General features: G+C 42.1%; 1 protein-coding gene across 1 annotated transcript in view; it reads right to left on the bottom strand.

The window, feature by feature from the left end:
- The window catches only part of LOC306777575 (alpha-1,3-mannosyl-glycoprotein 4-beta-N-acetylglucosaminyltransferase B), a gene marked incomplete at both ends in the record, with an annotated part of 79995 nt that overhangs the window by 39740 nt on the left and 18259 nt on the right, over positions 1-21996 (bottom strand). Inside the window, 6 exons of the mRNA XM_079268738.1 lie at positions 1828-2021; positions 5038-5145; positions 6874-7004; positions 7126-7240; positions 7969-8044; positions 20615-20728. Coding sequence (XP_079124864.1) covers positions 1828-2021; positions 5038-5145; positions 6874-7004; positions 7126-7240; positions 7969-8044; positions 20615-20728 — 738 coding nt within the window. The remainder of the gene's footprint in view (positions 1-1827; positions 2022-5037; positions 5146-6873; positions 7005-7125; positions 7241-7968; positions 8045-20614; positions 20729-21996) is intronic.

Below are 21996 nucleotides of genomic sequence, written 5' to 3'. Positions count from 1 at the left end.
CTCTTTAAAGTATAACAGAGCTTCAAGTAAATCCTCCATATGGCAGCAGGAATTCCTCTGAAGTTCAGGGAATGTTCTTCCGTACGGCCGGCAGATGTATAGAATCGAGTGGGAAGCGGCATGCACACTGCTGTGGACAACTTGTTTGCAGAAGGAATAAACACATTCTTCAGAGGAAGGACAAATTAGCTTACTAGTCTCACACCGACATTTGCCGGTAGTAAAGAAGAAAATTCCCTTAACTTCAGAGGAATTCCCGCTGCCATACGGCTTGTAGCGAGTGTTCTTTTTCTTATTGTTTACCTAACCCACACACATACTCATTCACACATAGGTGTTGCTACTGAATTGCTACTAATTGCATCCCCATTTCCCTCACTTGCATCTTTTCCTATGAGGACAGAAGTAACAATGAATTATGTTTTAAGAGAAATGAGACGTCCGTTCCTCAGTTGCGTCACGTGAAGCGACGTCTTTCTGATGATATTGTTAAATAACCCAGATTATGATTATGTTTTTTCTTGAACACTGGAATACATTTATCAGGCTCAATGTTTCGGGGGAAATTGAAATGATACAACTCATCAAACTCGACACTCGGGAATGATCAGCCTCACGTGACTGAATGGAAATGATGATAAATGATGTAAAAAAGTGGTTCGTCTCTCCAGCTCTCTTTAAATGTATCCATATTAAAAGTTATTGAGTGAAATGTCAGATCATGAAAAGACAAATGATGTCATTATAAACAAACATGGTCTGTCTATAGATTTGTAACTGCATATCTGCTTTATACGTTGTTGATTCTTGTCTGAGGAACCGAAGACAAATTTCCACCTTTGAGGACAATTTATTGTATTATTGTTTTGTATCCAATACAAAAGGTCAAGAAACGCTGCAGATGCTTCAGATCTTACTGACACAAAGGAAAGCTGGGACTTAAACATTGATCGGAATGTAACAGGGCGAGCTGCCCTGTTACGCAGGCCGCTGTTTGTTTGTGTTTCTATTTTAGCGTGATCAAGAGAATCTAAGCTGCCTTCACTTCGTGAGAAGATAAAATTGTTTACTTTCACGTCAATGTTTACATTCTCAAAGTTTTTCTTCTGAATGAGGCGTCTGTAACAGCACTCAGTCTATGGGGACATATCAACATTTCCAAAGATATTTTGAAGTACACACTAATATTTCTTGTTTTAAATATATGTATTTAAAAGGATTTGAAATTTTCATCAAAAACATTGTTATGCTAAACGACTGCTGGACAGTTGAGTAACTTGGCGGCTTGCCACGTCATTGCTGAAATAAAACGTGTTAAATTTATTTTTGTACAGCCCAAAATCACAAATTTGCCAGGGCTTCGTGTGTATTTTGCCTCTTGCTGTGCTGTTGGCTCTCGGTGGGCGGTGAGAAGATCGTTAGTTTGTAGGTTATTGATGTAACCTGGCCACACTTGTTAAGTTGATCAGGCAGTGCTTTAGTGTAAAGCTTCAACCACATGATAGCTTTTGTTTAGAATTTTTGGAGGCACTATCTATTTGGTCTCTCACTGGCCCACTTTACAAGGTACGTGGCACCCGCCCTTTCTACCATGCAAGCCAGAGGTTTGACAATTTTACCATACCTGGACGACTGGCTAATAATTTCTCCAACTGCGCAGGAGTCAGTCAGAGATACAGCTGTGCTCCTTGGTCATGTGAGCCAAGTGGGCCTTACGGTGAACCACTCAAAGAGCATTCTTACACCCAGTCAGAGACCATCGAGGGCCGATGAAGCGTGAAATGAGTTGACCTTAAATAAAGTGTGTAAATGAAAAGCCAGACTGACCTGGAAATGTAGATTGGCTGGGTAAAGTTGAAGAGGATGTAGTCATCCTGAACTGGTGTTATTGCCCAGAAGAAGTCCTCTCCTTTGTAAGCCTTGTCCAGACTGTGCTGCTGGTAATGTTTCAGGCTGCTACTCAGTTCTGCAGCTGGGTTATTGTGAGCCTGGAACAAACTTTGCTTCCCAAAGTCCTTATCCTGGAGGGGTGGAAGGACAGTTACACATACATGTAAGCACAAACACAGGCGCACACACATCTATAAATATATCACGGGGTGTGGTGGAGGACTCAAATGCAGACCAGAAGTAGAGTGAAGCAGGTATTTAATGAAACGTGAAAACAGAACAGGAAACTTCCAGGAACATAACCGGGAATCCACGGACGAGACAAGAGGCGAGGGGGGAAATCCAGCAGGGCAGGCAGACGGGGAAAACCGTGAACGGGACGAGCCAAACGGGCGGGTAGACATGAAAATGATCTAGTGTGTGTGTGTGTGTGTGACTGGGGTTTAAATAGTGGATGCAGCGGAGTGAGCAAGTGAGAGTAATGAGCTGATGAGATGGGTGTGACTGGCAGGTGCACTGAATAAACTGATTAAGTGAGTGAGAAATGGAAAAAAACAGGATAATGGTGGCAGAGCTGTGACAAATTATCGATATCTCTAGATATCTAAAGCAAGGGTCTTCAATGTTTTTCAGGCCAAGGACCCCCAAACTGATAGAGAGATGGAGCACGGACCCCCGACTATATAATTGTATAAAATTGTGTTTTATATTAAACTGGACCTGGTGCCATGTATAAACATACCTCTTTATTGTGCATTCAATACTAAGCTTTTCAAATACACAGGTTCATATGTTCATGTTTTTATTTTAAACATGTGCAAGGTACAGTGAGTAGGGCGGCCGTGCCACTGCCATTTATAAACACACAGTGTCAACTGATACCAATGCCAATATCAACATTGTCTGTCAATTGCATGATAATGATGCATACAAGCTATTCACACTGATGTTTTCATTTTAAACATAAATGTGGAAACGAAAATGAGTGATGGCCTATTAGTATGACATGCAACAATGGCCAGATTGTTGCGTTTAGGGCTGCCCGGAGAGATCTGCACGTCATCGGTAGATACAGGGGTTAAAATGAAACCTTGGCTTCGGCCAGAAATGAACATTTCTTCAGATGTGACTGGCCAATATATTTTACAGATATTTAATATTACATGTTTTACAAGAATCCAGAGATGTGACCAAATATCTGTCATGTGCAACTAAATATATACATTTTAACAGGTCTGTGTGTGTATCATTATTATTTTTCCTCCTACTACACCCGAAAAAGAAACACGGCATGTGCGCGCCCTGTACTCCAAACGAAATGCCAACCTTAAAACATACAGGTAATTCAAAGTAAAATAAACTCCTGAATAATTTTTTTTTTCGTCAAGTAGAAGGCTTGGTGTCCCTTACACCAAGCCCTGACCCAACATCATCTGCTGAGGTAATCACTCCACCACCTGTGTCCCCGGTCCCTGGTAAGATGCCAAAACCTGATATCTGCCAACATTATGCATTGCATTTATTGAAATGAAGTGGGGCAAAAACAAGGCTGGGAACAGTGCTGTCGGAGCATCGACGTGACGAAATTACAAAAGGGCAATTTCTCCATGACACACATCCTGTTCCATATTTAGTATATATCATTTTTGGGTGCACCTAAGTTTAAGATGGTTTTCTTATTTTGCCCCACATTTTGAAAAGCATTGTATTTCATCTCTGCAAACAATCTAAATATATTTAAAAAAGAGACGTAATAATTCCCCGAATTCAATTAATTAATTCTGATTACGTTTTTTTGCCCCAGATACTGATTGTAGATAGTCGATAAGCCATATCGGTAGTAACGGATAGTTTCTTTTGTTTTGTTTTGTTATAGCAGCTGGTATAAACTATTCGAAAAATTTATTTCAACCACACACGAAGTCAATGTAGGCCATCAAAAAATGTACACGTTATCCTTTTTCTTTGTCACAGTCATCTATTGTGGTTATTTGCAAAAAACAAAATTCAAATTATAGGAAAATAGAAGATTGTATTTTTATTCATAAAAGAAAATCTTGGGATTTGTAGTTTAAGCCTGTATTCTAAGCTGCTGAGAGCTAGTGTTATGCAGTGTTCACACGAGTGACAGAAGCAACAACACTGCCAAGTACTGGGAACTGACTAATGGCATTTCTTTGGATGGAACAGAATGGAACAGGTTGAAACAAAAACACATGATTGTTTGACGCTTTACTGCATCATCGGAGCACCAATAAAAGTTGAGCCCAGCACTAGAACGTCACACCCGTAATGCAGCAACAAGTGTTGTGCATCAGGTTGTAGTTTCACGTCACCAGCTACCTCTAAAATGACTTGTAGACTGTTGCTTTGTCGCTCCTAGTGTGTACACAGCATTAGGAAGTAAAACACTAATATCCTCCGCTTCTTTAAACAACAAAAACTTCATTTTACAAGATTAAGTTGAACATATAACAACGTAATCTAGCTTTGCCGAATACAAAAAAATGAAGCCTGATCAACATAACGCATCATAGTGTAACCTCAATTTACTCAATGGAACTTCCATAAGTTAGCTGTTAGCTCCGGTGCCGCCAACGTTACTAGCTCGCCTCCTGACGATTTCAACAATGTAGTACTATTAGAGATCGGCCATGTGAAAGCAATAAGCCAATCTCCCGATTGCAGCAGATAATGATCGGCAGGAAAACAATCGATAAAATGTGTAATTAATCCGCGGTTCATATGCGTGTCAAACTGTGAAGGGTATTGATGTATCTGACCATTGTCGATCCGTGATCCATGAGAATCCCCCCTCGCGCTTCAGCATGCATGTGAGCCATGGATTAATCACACAGTTTAACGTTAACCATCAGTGTGAACTAAAGTTTGACTGACTGTCGTTATTCGCCAATGTTCAGTGAAATAAGTGATCATCATTTATGCTTTTCTAGTCACCGCCCTCTGACGTTATATTGTAAAAAACCAATCCGTGTTTAAATCGGCAGCATCGGGTAAAGGTTCCATTCAGTTACATTATGATGCATTCAGGCTCTGTTCAGTGAAAATTTGTATTGGGGCAAATCAGAACCGTATGATGTGTTCAAATGTAATCTCGAAATTATTTTTTAAATGAGGGGCACTCACCTTCAGATGCTGTAATTTCCCAGGTAGAGAGGAGTGGAGGCCGACATGCTGAAAGAGGGAAGGCTTGTACCTCCGCTTCTGCAAAGCCTTCTGTTCATTGCAGTTTTTCTGGATAAGACAACACAACAGCACTGTCATAAACTCATTATCAGCTACACTCCTGAAGCATTTACCGCTCAACAACCTGCTCTAGTTCTGTGAAGACCTTTTTCAGAGACGTTTCTGTATAATAACTATTAAGCAACATAATGTGATTGAGGAACTAACTGTTCATGAAATGTGGATTTGAAAAGGTTCTATGTTCGATATTGAGAACCAACAGATGTCGCACTAGAGCACCAGCATAACTAACCAGCAAACCAGCAAAGCTAAAGATAGTTTAAATGACCAATAATAAAATAGCTTTATTGTTCAAACAATGTTGTATACTGTTGTTGATCTTTATTAGTGTGAATGCTGATTTACCCTTTTGAGATTCAAGTCATTATTCAATCTTTCTTCTGGACTCTAACTACTTCCATACACCAAAATGGCAAAAGATTCATCTCTTTAAGGATATCTCTGCTAATACTTTTCTTGTTTTTTCTACCATTTATACTTTTAAAAATGAAGTTGCATGATTCATCTGTCGTTCATTCCGCCCAGATACTACTTACTGCTTTAGCACGTAAGTAGTAGCTGTAAGTAGTACGTAAGTAGTAGCACGAGCTGTAGCACGAGCTCTAGCTCGTGCTATAGCTCGTTCTCTAGCTCGTGCTATAGCTCGTGCTCTAGCTCGTGCTATAGCTCGTGCTCTAGCTCGTGCTACAGCTCGTGCTACAGCTCGTGCTCTAGCTCGTGCTCTAGCTCGTGCTCTAGCTCGTTCTCTAGCTCGTGCTCTAGCTCGTGCTATAGCTCGTGCTATAGCTCGTGCTCTAGCTCGTGCTACAGCTCGTGCTACAGCTCGTGCTACAGCTCGTGCTCTAGCTCGTGCTCTAGCTCGTGCTATAGCTCGTGCTATAGCTCATACCTGAATAGGGCAGGCACTTTTGAAAAAACAATACTTGGCGGCTGATGATGATTGAAGTTGGATGATTCATCGGTCAATCAAACTCTTGCCAAGGCAAGTGGGGAGAAAGCGAAAGCATTTTTGCCTTCGAGAAAAGCCTTTGGTGCCGTTCTTCTCTCTTCTTTTAATGTAGACACACTCCAGTTCTGATTTAACTGATAGTATTGTAGCATCTACGCTAACTCTTCAGGAGCCATCATTGTTGATTAGAACAAACAGTCACCTCTCCGTCTCGTCACACACACACACACACACACACCTTAGGACGCCATTAGGTCATTAGTAAGTCCTCACAGGCCGCTGATTGGTCCTTGCACTCGCATTACTTAAAGCCTATATTTTCGTGTGATCAGCGATTCTTATGTGATCTTGAAATCCAGCTGCCGTGCAACGTCATTTTTAATCAATCCTATAATCCTATTATGATGTACAATACTGTGTTTAATAAATGGTATAGTTACATATTTCTTTTCAGCTGCAAATGGCTTTTATCATGTACATTAAGCTTCAGGGCCACTTTCAGAAGGATGCACTTTAGCATATGTCATGTAGTTTATTGTTCGTTTTATTTTATTTTTCTATTTTTTATCTTTCCTTGCTGGTGCTCTAATTTTCCATTCACAGTATTGCAGATCATTCATTTGGGTCTTGGTTTTTTCATGTTGCCAAATGAATTGCCCTCTCAGATATTGCTATGGTTGTCTTGAATCTTAAATAATAATAATGTCAGATCATGCTTTATGTGCTACATTATAATTATTTTCCACCTCTTGGCACAACTGATTTACCGTGTCTTTCTCTGGGTTACAAACTTTCACCCACAGAATGTGATCCAACAGCCAGTCGATGGGTTTGTCTCTGTGGAACATCAAGAAAAACTCTGCAATCATCGGGAGGTCACGGGCTCGAAACATCTTGCCTGGAGGATTACACACATACCCACAGATTTTAAATGTCAGTATACACTAACAACAAAAACAAAGGCTCGATTTGTGGATTTATCTACTGCTTTAAGACTTTATACACACACACACACACACCTACGAATCCAAGCTGGGAGAACTCCAGGTAGAGCCATTGGTGTGAATACTCCTGGGTGGCAAAGGTCTTCATGTCATTGAAGTAGCCTGCCTTTGCAACGACATCATCCTCTAACTGGAGAAACACAAAAACCCATCTTCAAAACTAATTTCTGTGAGTAAGTGTTATTGTGAGTGACTATTCTATGACAAAAATCCTTAACAATTATTTCAAGCCTGAAACAACCCAACAGTCAAATCACTCTCGGGTAGGGAGACAAGCATAGAACTTCACTTGAAAGTACAGTATATTGCCACACTTCCCCATTTCCGTGATTTTAGCTTCATCTTTGGTGCCAAGTGCCCTTTCATTGTGTTTCCACTCTGCACTCAGCCAAAGAGTGTGGGCCGGTGTGATGTCTTACTCTGCTTCAGTTTGAGGTTTTGTTTGCAGCCGTCTTTCCTGAGCCTGTTTGAACATGGCGTGTATGGCTGCTCATTAAAACTGCCTAGCTGTGCTACTGTTTATTGCAAACTAACAGCTGTTGCTAGAAATATGAAATGCATCCCTTTTTGTCCTCTGAGGAATTTTCATATTAAGGATCTATACCACTGTGACAACAGAGGCTTTTAAGATAATTGGCTAAAGTTAAATACATCACATATGTTTAATTCTCATCAGAGTACCGTACTTATTTCTGTCTTTGAACATCGAGAAACATTCATCTAGGCTGCACTTTGTGCTGTATTTCCACACTATCTAGGTGGGCCATTCAAATTATACACATTCTACATACATCACACAGCCTGGATACATAGAAGGGAAATGCGTATATCTACAGCTATCTGACCTTTGACCCCTACCTGAACATAGTATGTTCCTTTGTCCTGAGCATAAAGCATGAGGAAGCTGAAGTCCAGATTCTGCTTTGTTCGCCATCTAAGAACAGAAAAGATTCATACAAAAACATGAATTAGTTGAGTCCTTGACTAACCAGACAGGTGAGTTATAATCAAATGTACCTACTAGTGCTCATTTTCTTATCTGTGAATATATATACACATTAGTGCTGGGCAACGATTAATCGCATTGTTATGCGCAAAGTTCAATAATTAATTCAGAAGTAGTGTATTGTGCACTTTTATTTTAAAAGTACTGCTATATGAACAAAAGTGCAACAACATTTGGTTTGCAAACACTTTAAACAAATCAGGTTATTTTTAACAGCAGTATTCCCTCTACACAGTAGCTGTTATAACACAGTTATAATGATTCTGATATAGATATTCAGCCGGTGTTCACAACTTTATCTTCATGTGTGTAAGAGATTGTCAAGAAGAGTGGAGCTCACGAGAGCTGCCTCGAAAACATGCATACACGATCAGGGGAAGGTCAGGATATAAAAAGCATATACTCAGAAATCAATAGTTAAAGTGTAATCGAAAGATAAAGTGTATGATCGTTACATAACAAATGTTTAATACATAGAGTGATTTAACAAATGTAAACCTGATAATAATAATAAGTGTATCTGAGTATAGTGCAGTCTGAGTGTAGAAAGTACGGAGAAAGAGGAAGTAAGCAGGGTGTTTGCTTCAAGGGATGGGGAAATAATGATGGTTGAGAAGAAAAGACACAAAGCACAATAATGATGAAGGATGAGATCAATAATCATTTTATAAGCAAATGTGTACTAAGTAGAGTGATTTAACGATTGTAATAAGTGTTTAACAAATGTCCTGTGTAACCGGAGCTGCGATAAAAGTGTTTTGTCAGGATGACTTGGCAGAAAATAGGAAAAGACTGTCGCAAGAGATGAGTCATAGAGGCATGATACAGGATGAAGCCTGGACATGTCCGGACATGTTCGAACCCAACACCCTTTCCAGAGGGTGGGGGGATGAGATCATGTATTGAACAGGAGGGGGCTGACAGCCCAAATGATGGATAAAAGAAGTGACTTGCAAACGGCAAACTGGGATTTCAACACGGGTACCGTCCAAGTGCACCGAGAGGAGATACGGATGATCGTAACTGATGTATTGAGGACTTCGTCTCTGTTCACGGAAAGAAGACCGCTGTCCGTGGACAATACGATTTAAAGACGGAGGTTTCCTCTCCCCACTGCTCGCCTTTACCAACTGGACAACGGAGAAGACGCAGCAGCCTGAGAAAGACTTTGTACTGAGTTTTGAGGACTGTTGAACGGACTCTGCTGCAGAGCAGGAGGACCGAGTGGCTGGCCAGACCTTCGCTCCTAACAACTCCAAAAGAACCTTTTCATCGCACCATTGGACATCCAGCTCCAACCGAGCCGTCTCGGCATCTAAAACTAATGAGTATAATCGAAGAAGAAAATTAAAGTAACGAATCAAGTGTAGTAACGTTTTATGTGAGCTGTAGCTTAACCCTTGCTAACTAACTAAATATAACCTGCAATAAATATCTAATCTGCATTTAAAGTAAATTTCTCAAGTGCATTCATTTGCTCAAGTAGTAAAAAGTTCCTCGTGGCAGTAAAAGGTTAAATCCATTGTATATCTAACAACTGAGTTCTGAAAGGTTATCCTAGAGACCGAATCCACTTAACAACCCCTTACGGTTTTAGAAAGAACTAATCCTAGCCGTTAAAACCTAACCTGGCATTTACCAAGAGCACGGATCCATAAGAGGGAAGCTGCCATAACCGACGCGACCGGTAGGAGCGCCCGGGGTCAGGGTGGCCCCTCGACCGAGTGCACTCAGACCGGAGGAAGCAGGGTAGACGTCGGGAGTAACGGCAGTTAGAAGAGCCAGGCGAGTTCCCTCGCAAGAACACCAGCTCGACAATCTTTTAATAGAGAGCTGAGTCAGTAAGTAGCCCCGTATCGGGCCAGAAGTACCCCAGGATCTAACAAGATGCAATCTGAAATATACACCTTGAAAACTGCAAACCTATCTACGTCATGTTTTTATGTTTGTTAAATTCTCAGTAGGGATAAATGATGCTTATTATACATATTACAAACAAAAACACTTTAAGAACTCTAAAAAAATAAAAAAGATTTTTTGCTTTTTTTGGTATTTTGGTCAGACACATATGCAACGCTGATTACCATAATATGTGTGGTACCTGGAGGGACTTAGGACCCAGGGGAATGTAGGTGAAGCAAGGGAACCTGGAGGCAGTCTGTACCATGGCAGTAACATGCATGAGGAAGTTATGCTAATAAAGAGTTGCAGTTAGTTCTCTCGTGCTTATATGTTTATTTAAAAACATGACAATATGTATTTTGATATTGTCACGGTCCTGTAATGAGATGATTGTGAGCAAGAGAGAGAGAGCCCGGTTCTTGTGTTAAAAATGTCCTCTAAATAAAAAAAATAATAAATAAAACTGCGTGATAATCGGGGGTTCGGGGGTCCTTGGCCTAAAAAATGTTAAAGACCCCTGACCTAGACTATGCAGATGATCTTTCTCTTCTTTCACATATCGGCACATGCAAGAGAAAACATCCCGCCTCAGTGATTTTGGTCAGAAGATTGGCCTGAAGATCAGCAAAAAGAAAACAGAAGTGATGACTCTGAACATTCCAAATCCCTCACCAATTCAGGTTAAAATTGACGAGTTCACATATTTGGGCAGCACTGTCAGACACGATGGGGGCACAGATAAAGACATCAAGAATAGTCTTAATAAGGCAAGGAACGCTTTCAAAGTATTGAATAACATGGAGGTGTACAGCAGTACACCATCAAGACCAAACTTAAATTGTATCAGAGCTGTGTTTTATCCACCCTGTTGTATGGTTCTGAATGCTGGAGAAAAAGACAAGAAGATCTCAGACTATCAACCTTCCACACCAAGAGTTTAAGACGAATACTTCCCATTTTCTGGCCAGAAGACGGAGATGGATAGGACATGTGTTGAGAAAAGACCCTGCTGATATTGCAAGAACAGCCTGACATTGGACACCAGAAGAGAAAAGAAAAAGAGACCGACCAAGAAACACACGGAGAAGAACTGTGGAGAAGGAGATGCAGAGCCTGAACCACTCATGGGTCCGCCCCTCACTCTACCACACAACGCCCTAATCTACAACAATACATTAAAATAGATGCCTAACATTCTAAAGGTAAATTCTCTATCTGATCTCTATTGTGGTAAAACTTCACCATAGAGATCATCTCTAGCCCGAACAGAGGATTCAATTTTCCTACCACCCCTCTAGTAATTCCCACATGGTACATTCCCGGAACTATAAAATGGTGGGCTTGTACCCTGGGGACTCTTTTAGGATGAACACCCTGGAGAGGAAACACAGCAGAGGTAAGTAAGAACATGCATGTTATTTGACAGCACTATTCATATATTCAATTAAGTTACAGATAAGCAAACAATAATATGTTTGTGTCTACAGGCCCGACCTTCAATAATTACTCCTGAGACCATATCAGAACCTTACAATAAATATTCAACTCAGTGTGTGAGTCTCTTATTGTCTGGACAGTCCACAAATGTGTGCAATGGAGAGGGTCTTTGTCACACTGCCCTACATGCCAGGAGGCATAATGGGCAATGATGATGAAATATTTTAAATATAGCGTGCACTTTAACTGGTTTTGAGTTTTTTAGGTGACTAAAATATGCCCACGTCCACAGCAGTACATTGTTTTGCTACTGTGCTGGTACTCCTGTCTGTTTCTCCTGGGGTTGTGCCGATGTAAGAAATTTGAGCAAAAAAAGGTGTGTTTAGTAGATAAAATAAAAGTGTTTAATAATTAATAATTAAGAATTCATAATTAGTCATAATCATAAGTGTATTGGGAATGCATAATTAAGATAAACAAAGTGATGTAGGATTAGTAGCTAATAAGACATGAAACTTCTGCCAATTTGCAGAAGTTTAGCTTTTATACTGAAGGATTATCATAGAAGGAATTAAGCCATAACTGACAGAATTTGAATGTGTTAGCTGCTCAGGGAGAGAGAGATGTGGAGATAGGCGTTTACAGAAGTGCATAGAGAAGTTAGCCAATAGAAATTGAGATAGACTGGAGGGGAGGAGTCGCGAACGAATATGTGGGCGGGGATAGAAGTGTTTTTCTGCCTCTTTCTAGCGTGTGGTTCCCTGGGACGGCTGTGTCCTGGGACCAGAGGTAGTTTTTTCCAAAGTGGGTTAATATTGTAATATTTCATAGCAGTATGTACTCCAATGTTTAACTGTAATCGTACTTGCATCAGTGGGATTAAATCCTTTTAACTGTAAATCAGTTTCGGTAACGTTTTTAGCGCCGTGTGACTGAAAAGCTATCAGTCCATGTGTGCTGGCCTGCTCCACTTTCATTGTGAGGAGATTTTTCCCTCCACAAATTTGGCAGACCACGAAGGAACGCTCTTGCCGGCTCGCTGTGCGCGCTGAAGGCAGCGTTGGTCAAGCAGGCATCCTGGGCCCATAATATCGGTAAGCAGAGCCGTTTCATGAAATCTGTGAGTTAGCTTCTAGGATCTTAGGGGAGGTCTGTTTGACTGGCGCAGCTAACAGCTAGCTCTGCGGTGCCGGTGAGGACGATCCACGGAGGAGGCAGAGTTCCACTGAGGTGAGTTACGATTTACAGTCTGAAGTATACTATCATGGTGCACCAAGGGACTAGTCCAGTGAATACAGAGGATCCAGATTAAAGAAATCAAAGATAACAGCGCTGTTATAATAATATCACATTGGAATTCACGAACGGTTATCTGCTGGGCTAACTAGCGTGCTTATTTTGAGAGTCTCTCTGGCTTAGAGTGAGCATAGCTGGGTCTTGTAGAATAACGTGTTTAAAAGCAGTTGTAGCTTGGCGAACTGAATACATTCGGCCGAGCGGGCTTGAAGGTGGCGGTCTCTCGTAACTTCTGGGGGTTTGTGTTTGGGCCTCGTTGCAAGCTGTGTAGACGAAGCTAATGCTAGCGAGAGGTAGCTTCCGAGGCTGCGGGACACACGTGATGATACACCGATCCTGGAAGACTCTCTCGCTTTGCTTTGGCTGTGCATTAAATTAAGCAATCGTGTGGATGTTTCGGATAAGTAGAATCATGAGCTTTTGGTGGAACTAGACAGACTGGGGGAGTGGTTGCGGGTCTGCTGGTAGTGAAATAACTCACGCCGAAATCAAAAGGAACTGGAGTCTGGGGAAGCTAATAGCCTGTTAAACCAGAGGATTGAAGGTTAAATAAAACCGGACAATAAGTCCAATAATACGTGTGACCAGTCTGTGTTTTAGCAGCGTGGAAATACGTTTAAAATGATGAATAACATTGCATGATCTGTAGCCGCTGTGTGAGGAGCTAACGCTAGCTACGTGTAGCTCCGGTTTTGCGGTACTCTGTATGTAAAATAAAAGTGCTTATAAACAAAATAACCAGTGGATTGTGAGAGGAGACAGAGGGCGTATGAGTGGAATTAAAGTGTGGGATTTTGGTGAAACGTGTGTGCGTATGCTTTATTAGGAGCTCCGTTTTTGTCGTTAGCATAGCTGTTGGCAAAAGCGAGAATGTCAACAGGAAGCTAGAAAAATAGAAGAAACGCAAAACGCCAGAACACCAACTAGCGGCCAGGAGGAGTAACTGCTAGATAATAACAAACCTAGTGTTTCGAATCTGTAATTACATTAGTACTAAAGTACGCCACCCAGTGGATTAATAGATAAATTACACAATACAGTTTTTAGAGATTCATTGTCCATGACCTGTGAGCTTATATCCTGACCTTAGTTTTAATTAAGCATTATAACTTTAGTTGTTGACTTTGGTTTTAATTCAGCATTTTAACAAAGATTAATGGTTTCAGTTGTGCTTCTTCAATTCTTGAACTTAATTGTGATTCATTAGTAAATGAGATTCTGATTGAATATTGTTGAATACAGTGATGGAATTTGAATTTAGATTTAGATTTTTAATTTTGATTCATTTTTAAATTGATTAATTATTCATTATTAGGGCCCGAGCACCGACGTAGTCGGAGCGGAGGACCTATTGAATTTCTAATGTTTATTCTTATTCTTATTTTTAGTGTTTCGTCGCAAAAAGGAGGTGCTTGGGATATTGGGAATTTTGTTAAATTTGGCACGCAAGCCAGAATTTGCGAAAATTGCAGTCTGATTGGGGTGTCCAGCTGCGGTATGAAATATTGGCTCGCTAGCGCCCCCTATTGAGTAGCCCCAACATCAGGTTTCACCCAGAGCACCGACGTAGTCGGAGCGGAGGACCTATTGAATTTCTAATGTTTATTCTTATTCTTATTTTTAGTGTTTCGTCGCAAAAAGGAGGTGCTTGGGATATTGGGAATTTTGTTAAATTTGGCACGCAAGCCAGAATTTGCGAAAATTGCAGTCTGATTGGGGTGTCCAGCTGCGGTATGAAATATTGGCTCGCTAGCGCCCCCTATTGAGTAGCCCCAACATCAGGTTTCACCCAGCTGTATGAAAGTTGGTAGGTATGTGGAAAGTGATGAGACGCACCAAAAATCCTCTTGGAAGTTTTCTCTAAACCAAACAGGAAGTCGGCCATTTTTACTTTTATGACGTTTTTTGACCGTTTCAAGGCGTCATACTTTAACGAACTCCTCCCAGAGATTTGACCCGATTGACTTCAGATTCGGCTAGTCTGCTCTTGAGACCTTGGCAGTGAAAAGTTACTCAAAGATCAAAAAGTTATCGAACTATGTGGCCGTGGCGTGGCGTCAAAGAAACACCATTCGCCACGAAACAGGAAGTTGTTGTAACTCGGCCGTACATTGTCGAATCTGCTCCAAATCTCTCATATGTCATAACATCCTGACCCGGAACACATCTATATGATAATTTAGAATCATAGTGATAGCGCCACCTAGTGGCAACCGGAAGTTGTACGCTGCGTACTTTGACATCCTGCTCCTCACAGGTTAATGAGATCCCTCTCAAATGTTGTCAAACAAGCCTTAAGACCTTGATAATGCTTCATTGTGAAGATTGTAAGAAGTTACTGAAGGGCGGCGACGTGGCGGCTTGGCGAATTTCGATCCTTCGCCATGAACGAATAAACTGATGTATCTCGACTCCACATCATCAGATCTTTACCAGATTTCACATGCTTGATTAGACTCCAGGCCTGAAGACATCTGCAGGCCAATTTTGAATCAGTCATAGCGCCACCTACTGGTAACAGGAAGTTAAAGTCTTTATACTTTGGCTTGTTTCTCTTAGTAGGTAAATCAAATCAATATCAAATTTCTTCCACACAAATACAAGAAGTTCATAATGCCAGATCACGAAGCTTTTGATGTTTCGTCGAACGCCGTTGCCGTGGCGATGCAGTCTTCGCCGGTAACAACGAAGGTCATTTTGAGAGGCTAAAAATGCTCGAAACATAAGCAAACTTGGCATACACATTTAAAGCCCAAAATGTAGTTGTATAATATGATTTTATTGGTTCAGTGGCAAATCGGCTCAATAGCGCCCCCTACAAAATTTCAACGAAGCAGCCCTCGCAGTACGTTTCACCTAGATGTATGACATTTGGTAGTAACATGTATCACATATGGACTTCAATAAAAGTCTCTTGGGGCCATGCTCTAGACCCAACCTTAAGTCAGCCATTTTGCATTTGTTATGAATTTCTAGTGTCGTTTTTGTCATTTCCAGGCGCTGCACTTTAACGAACTCCTCCTAGGGAATTAATCAGATCAACTTCAAATTTGGTCAGTACAGTCTAAAGACCTTTGTGATGAAAAGTTACTCAAAGCTTGTTGTTTCGTGAAAAGCTGTTGCCGTGGCGACGGAATTTCGATCCTTCGCCATGAACGAATAAACTGATGTAACTCGACTTCACATCATCAGATCTTTACCAGATTTCACATGTTTGATTAGACTCCAGGCCTGACGACATCTGCAGGCCAATTTTGAATCATAGTCATAGCGCCACCTACTGGTAACAGGAAGTTAAAGTCTTGATACTTTGGCTTGTTTCTCTTAGCAGGTACATCAAATCAATCTCAAATTTGTTCCACAGAAATACAAGAAGTTCATAATGCCAGATCATGAAGCTTTTGATGTTTCATCGAACGCCGTTGCCGTGGCGATGCAGTCTTCGCCGTTAACAACGAAGGTCATTTTGAGAGGCTACAAATGCTCGAAACATAAGCAAACTTGGCAAGCAGATTACAAGCCTGAAATGTAGTTATAGAATATGATTTTATTGGTTCAGAGTGGCAAATCGGCTCAATAGCGCCCCCTACAAAATTTCAACGAAGCAGCCCTCGCAGTACGTTTCACCTAGATGTATGAAATTTGGTAGGAACATGTATCACATATGGACTGAAATAAAAGTATGTTGGGGCCATGCTCTGAACCTGCATGCAGTGTCTGACGGTCACAGAACTGAATGGCAGCATCAACCAGAGTCCTCGCGCCGTCCGACGGTCGCGGACGTTCTCGGCCGCGCAGGCCGGAGTCCCGCCGGCACCCCGACGTGCATATTGCGAGGGCCCGCTCATCGCTGCTCGCAGCTTTAATTTTTTATTTCATTTTAATTGTGGTTTTAAACCTTTTGAATTCTGATTTGGACCTGGATTGTGATCTTGATTTTGATTCTGATTTAGATGTTGAGTTTGATTTAGGAATTCTAACTACAATTTTGGATTCGAGATTCCTTCACATATCCAGTATTGACTAATTTTGGTACATTTACTGTTTTACATAGTTCCGAAGAATCAATTTTGACATGGACAGCGCTAAAATAGATGAGATCGTTGACCTCTCATACACTACAGATGTATGCTAACATTTACTGCTGAACTTTGGGCAGTTTTGTGTTTGTTTTAGTCAAGGTGCGTGGTTGAGTGGATCCAGATCCGGGAAGTGGAGCAGTGGATCCCAGTTTTGGAGTCAACGACCGCACACAATACAGCACAGAGGGTGAGTTGACTTTGATTCGTGTGATGACAAGCGTGTACATTTAATACACACATTTGAATACTCCTAGGCTGCATAATGTTTACATTAAAGAAGCAGAGAAAGGAAGTGGGAGAGCTGGTAAGAAAACTAAGATGTGAAGTAAGGGAAGTAGGAGAACTGGTGGGAAGACTAAAATGTGAAGTAAGAGAAGTAGAACGCATCAGAAAAGATTTGCAACAGCAGATAGAGGAAAGACGAGCAGAAAGTAAAGAAGACGAGGAGATAAAGACAATGCAGAGGCGGCTGCTGAAACTTCAAGTAACAGAGGCAGCAAAATAGAAAATTTCAGGCCAAGAAACAGATGATAGCAGCAGAAGCCCAGCAGCAACAAAATCCAGCAGTACCAGCCCCCACGGTGGTGTACCATCAGCCTCCACCAAGATGCAGAAGTGGTGCATCCCACAGAGGGAGAGGTAACTATAAAGGGGGGCATGAAGGTATTGTAAGTAGAGGAGTGTGCTACGTATGTGGGAGAGAAGGTCATTGGGTGAGAGATTGCCCTCATAAAAGAGCAGGAGGACCGTTCAGTGCAGCACCACAACATCAGCAGCACCTAAGACCAGGACCATCTGGACCTCCTCCCATGAGACATCAACAGATGGACATGCTGTCACCAGGACCATGGGGAGGTTCAGTGTATAGCCAAGATACATAGATGATTACCACATGATCTCTTACAGCAGAGATATCGTGGTGAAGGGGGGATATGGTAAGGTGTCAAACATTGTTAGAACAGTTTTCAGTAAAGATGCTACTCACAATTTTTGCGATTAATAACGTCATGATAAACCACAACTTGGAATTTAATACAGCAAAATCCAAGTCTAACTCAGTGATAGGTCCTAGCCTAGACTTGCTAGCTCTAGAAATTGAGAAATATACGAGAGCTCTAACTAACATGAGCCAAGTTTGTTTTCTCAGGTGACAAACGGTGACGAAAGGAAGCAGGCTGACGTGTCACCAGGCAGTCTGGTGTGGATAAAAGTCCACAAGCGCAAGTGGAGTGAGCCAAGGTGGACCGGTCCATGGGAGGTAGTATTGGCAACCTCACATGCAGTAAAGGTAAAAGGTTAAACCTGGAGCGACTTGGCACCACCTCACTCACTGTGCAGCAGCGAAGGTAACGAGTAAGACACTCGCAGAGACAGGATTGAACATCAAACAGGCAAAATTTGAAGCTAAAGATACCTCAGAAGAGGGGTTAGACAGTACTGACAATGACGTTTCCCCCACAGTTTAAGCGAGGCCTTCCATTAGGAGACTCTAGGTTCAGTGGGTTATGGAAGTCTGTAATTATTTTCTTCCCGATTTCAGCAGTTTCCCTCTTAGTATGGGGAATTAAACACAGACAGGAACCAGAACACATGCATGACTACATCGAGATTTGAAATTTAGCATCAGTAACTAGTCAAACCGATCCCCGACCACGTAGAGAGGCTTCCCTGAAGACACTCTCCTATGAAAATGTTACACTCACTCTTATGTTCAAAGAAGGTACAACATAAGTATGAAGAACCAAAAGAGGGGCCGATAGCCCGAAGGGAGCTTTTGATGACCAAGTGTACATAGATGTCATAAGGGTGCCAAGGGGGGTGTCTAACGACTTTCAAGCCAGAAATCAAATAGCAGCAGATTTAGAATCTGTTTTCTCTCAGAGGGTGACGATTAATAAAAATGTCGATTGGATCAACTACATTTACTATAACCAACAGCGTTTTGTAAACTTCACCAGGGACGCCATATCAGGACTGCATGCACAGCTGGCGAAGACTAGTTTAATGACCTTGCAGAACAGAATGGCATTAGATATGATTTAGCAGAGAAAGGTGGCATTTGCCAGATGTTTGGGTCCGCTTGCTGTACCTTCATTCCAAATAACACAGCTCCTGATGGATCGGTGACCAGGGCTCTGGAGGGACTGACAGCACTCAGCCAAGAGCTAGCGGAGAACTCTGGTGTCACGAATCCATTCACCGACTGGTTGGAAAGTATGTTTGGCAAGTGGAAACATACATTTTTGTCAATCGTAATTACTCTGTGTGCTGTCGTCGTAGGCCTCCTAGTTGTCTGTGGATGGGGGTTCCCTTGCATCCGTGGACTTCTACAGGGGTTTATTGCTTCACCGATGAGCCAGACACCAGTCCAGGGCAACCAGTTATGTGTCGAGGATGAGGACGAATTGGAGCTTCTGATGGCCACAGTCTAGATGAGGCCACCAGCGGTGCCATAGCGGAACTTCACAAGCAGTTCCTGACCATCCTCTCGGAGATCCTGCAGGCCCTCATAAGGCCCGGATGGACTTCTAAAACACATCCGGTGAAATATTGGAAATTTGGGAAATAGACGGATTGTTTTGGATGAGTATTTTGAGATTTAATTTTTTGTTTAATTGGGTTATAATGGAATTTTAGGGTGTAAGGATTAAGAAATGTAAGTTTGTCAAGTGTAAAAGAACAGTCAAGGCTTCTCAGTATGTTTTCTCTAGCCTACAGACAGTCTCCTGATCCTGCCAGCCCCAAGACCTGGAAGGCAGTGAACGTCAACGGATAAGACTCTTTTTTGCATTAGCGAGGCAAGCGTAGGGAGAAACAGACAGAATAGGAATACTTGAAATGATATCTGTATGCATGATTTGTTGTTTGCCACTGTTTAGATAGATAGGGAGCCTCTCCCTGGATTGAGTAGGGGAAGGGACTCCAGGAACATTTGAGTAACTAACTACATTCGAGTAACTAACTCACAGTGAACTGTGGCTTAGGGGGGAATTGTAAGAAATTTGAGCAAAAAATGGTGAGTTTAGTAGATACAATAAGTGTTTAATAATTCATAATTAAGAATTCATAATTAAGAATTCATAATTAGTCATCATCATAAGTGTATTGGGAATGCATAATTAAGATAAACATAAAGTGATGTAGGATTAGTAGCTAATAAGACATGAAACTTCTGCCAAGTTGCAGAAGTTTAGCTTTTATACTGAAGGATTATCATAGAAGGAATTAAGCCATAACTGACAGAATTTGAATGTGTTAGCTGCTCAGGGAGAGAGAGATGTGGAGATAGGCGTTTACAGAAGTGCATAGAGAAGTTAGCCAATAGAAATTGAGATAGACTGGAGGGGAGGAGTCGCGAACGAATATGTGGGCGGGGATAGAAGTGTTTTTCTGCCTCTTTCTAGCGTGTGGTTCCCTGGGACGGCTGTGTCCTGGGACCAGAGGTAGTTTTTTCCAAGGTGGGTTAATATTGTAATATTTCATAGCAGTATGTACTCCAATGTTTAACTGTAATCGTACTTGCATCAGTGGGATTAAATCCTTTTAACTGTAAACCAGTTTCGGTAACGTTTTTAGCGCCGTGTGACTGAAAAGCTATCAGTCCACGTGTGCTGGCCTGCTCCACTTTCATTGTGAGGAGATTTGTCCCTCCACACCGACCGCAATCTACTGTAGGTATTACACTGATTGAGGATAAGTACATCATACCGATCCCACTTAAGAAATCCCTTTAGCACAAGCACTTATTTCAATTGAATCGTAACAGAAATGGTAAATGTACTTGACTCTGTCCTTTGCGTCTCCAAAAGTCTCTCTGAGGCTGGTGAAGTTGGGGTAGTAATACTGAGAAGGAGAGACAACCTCCAACAGCCCGGACCGCACCTCCTTGGGAAAACTAAAAAGAAACAGACAAAATACAAAAAAGATACACAACAATTCAGCATTTAAATTATATGGAATGGATAGTGAATTCTCTGAATTCAAATGACACCATAAAATTGATTGATTCAATATAGATACACGCATATACATATACATGTACATATGCGTGTATGTACATGTGTATGCACACATGTACATATGCGTGTATGTACATGTGTATGCACACATGTACATATGCGTGTATGTACATGTGTATGCACACATGTACATACACACATACTACTGTCTCAGCTCATGTTGAGCGAGTGGTGGCGGGGGGGCTCTGGAATTGCCAGTCGGCAGTGCCGAAAGCTGAGTTCATCTCGGGCTACGCTTCCTTGCTCTCTCTCAGCTTTCTTGCTCTGAGACCTGGATCACGCCAGTAAACACCATCACACCTGCAGCTCTGTCAGAAGTGTACTCTTTCTCTCACTCTCTGAGAGCTGTGAGGCGGGGTGGTTGTACCGGCCTGCTACACTCCCCAAAATGGAAATACACACTTGTCTCGGTTCCTCAGTTCTCCCCGTCGAATTTCATGCGGTTACTGTCACTTATCCGGTCAAGCTCACCATTGCTGTTGTGTATCGCCCACCAGGGCCTCTTGGTGAGTTCTTGGACGATCTCGACACATCAGTCTCGCACTTCCATGACGATGGCTCAGCACTCATCCTGCTCGGCGACTTTAACATCCAGACTGATAAATTAGAACCTCTTCTTTCCTTCCTCTCCTCCTTTGACCTTCACCAGTCCTCTTCTCCTCCTACCCACAAGGCCGGCAACCAGCTGGATCTTATCTTCACCAGACACTGTTCTACTGCTAACCTCTCCGTCACTCCCCTCCAGCTCTCCGCCCACTATTTCATGTCTTACTCACTCTCTTCTCCCCCCTTACTTCCTCCACCTACCCACATGGTTTCTACCCGTAGTCATCTTCGATCCCACTCCCCGGCTGATCTTTCCTCTTCGGTTACCTCTGATCTCCCTGACCCAGAATCCTTCTCTCTCCTATGCCCTGATACTGCTACCGACCTCCTCTCCACCCTTTCCTCTTCTTTGGACAACCTCTGTCCCTTCACCTCCAGGACTGCACGGCCAACCCCACCTGCCCCATGGCTGCCGGACTCCGTGCGTACTGACAGACGGAGCCTAATGCCACACCAAACGCGTCGATTTTTTGACGCGCCGCAAAACCGCGACAAAGAGGGACTCGGAAATAACTACGTAATGATGCCGATTTGTAGG

Source organism: Melanostigma gelatinosum (assembly GCF_949748355.1).
Source record: "Melanostigma gelatinosum genome assembly, chromosome: 5".
NCBI classification, from domain to species: domain Eukaryota; kingdom Metazoa; phylum Chordata; class Actinopteri; order Perciformes; family Zoarcidae; genus Melanostigma; species Melanostigma gelatinosum.
This window is presented reverse-complemented; position numbering and strand designations above follow the sequence as displayed.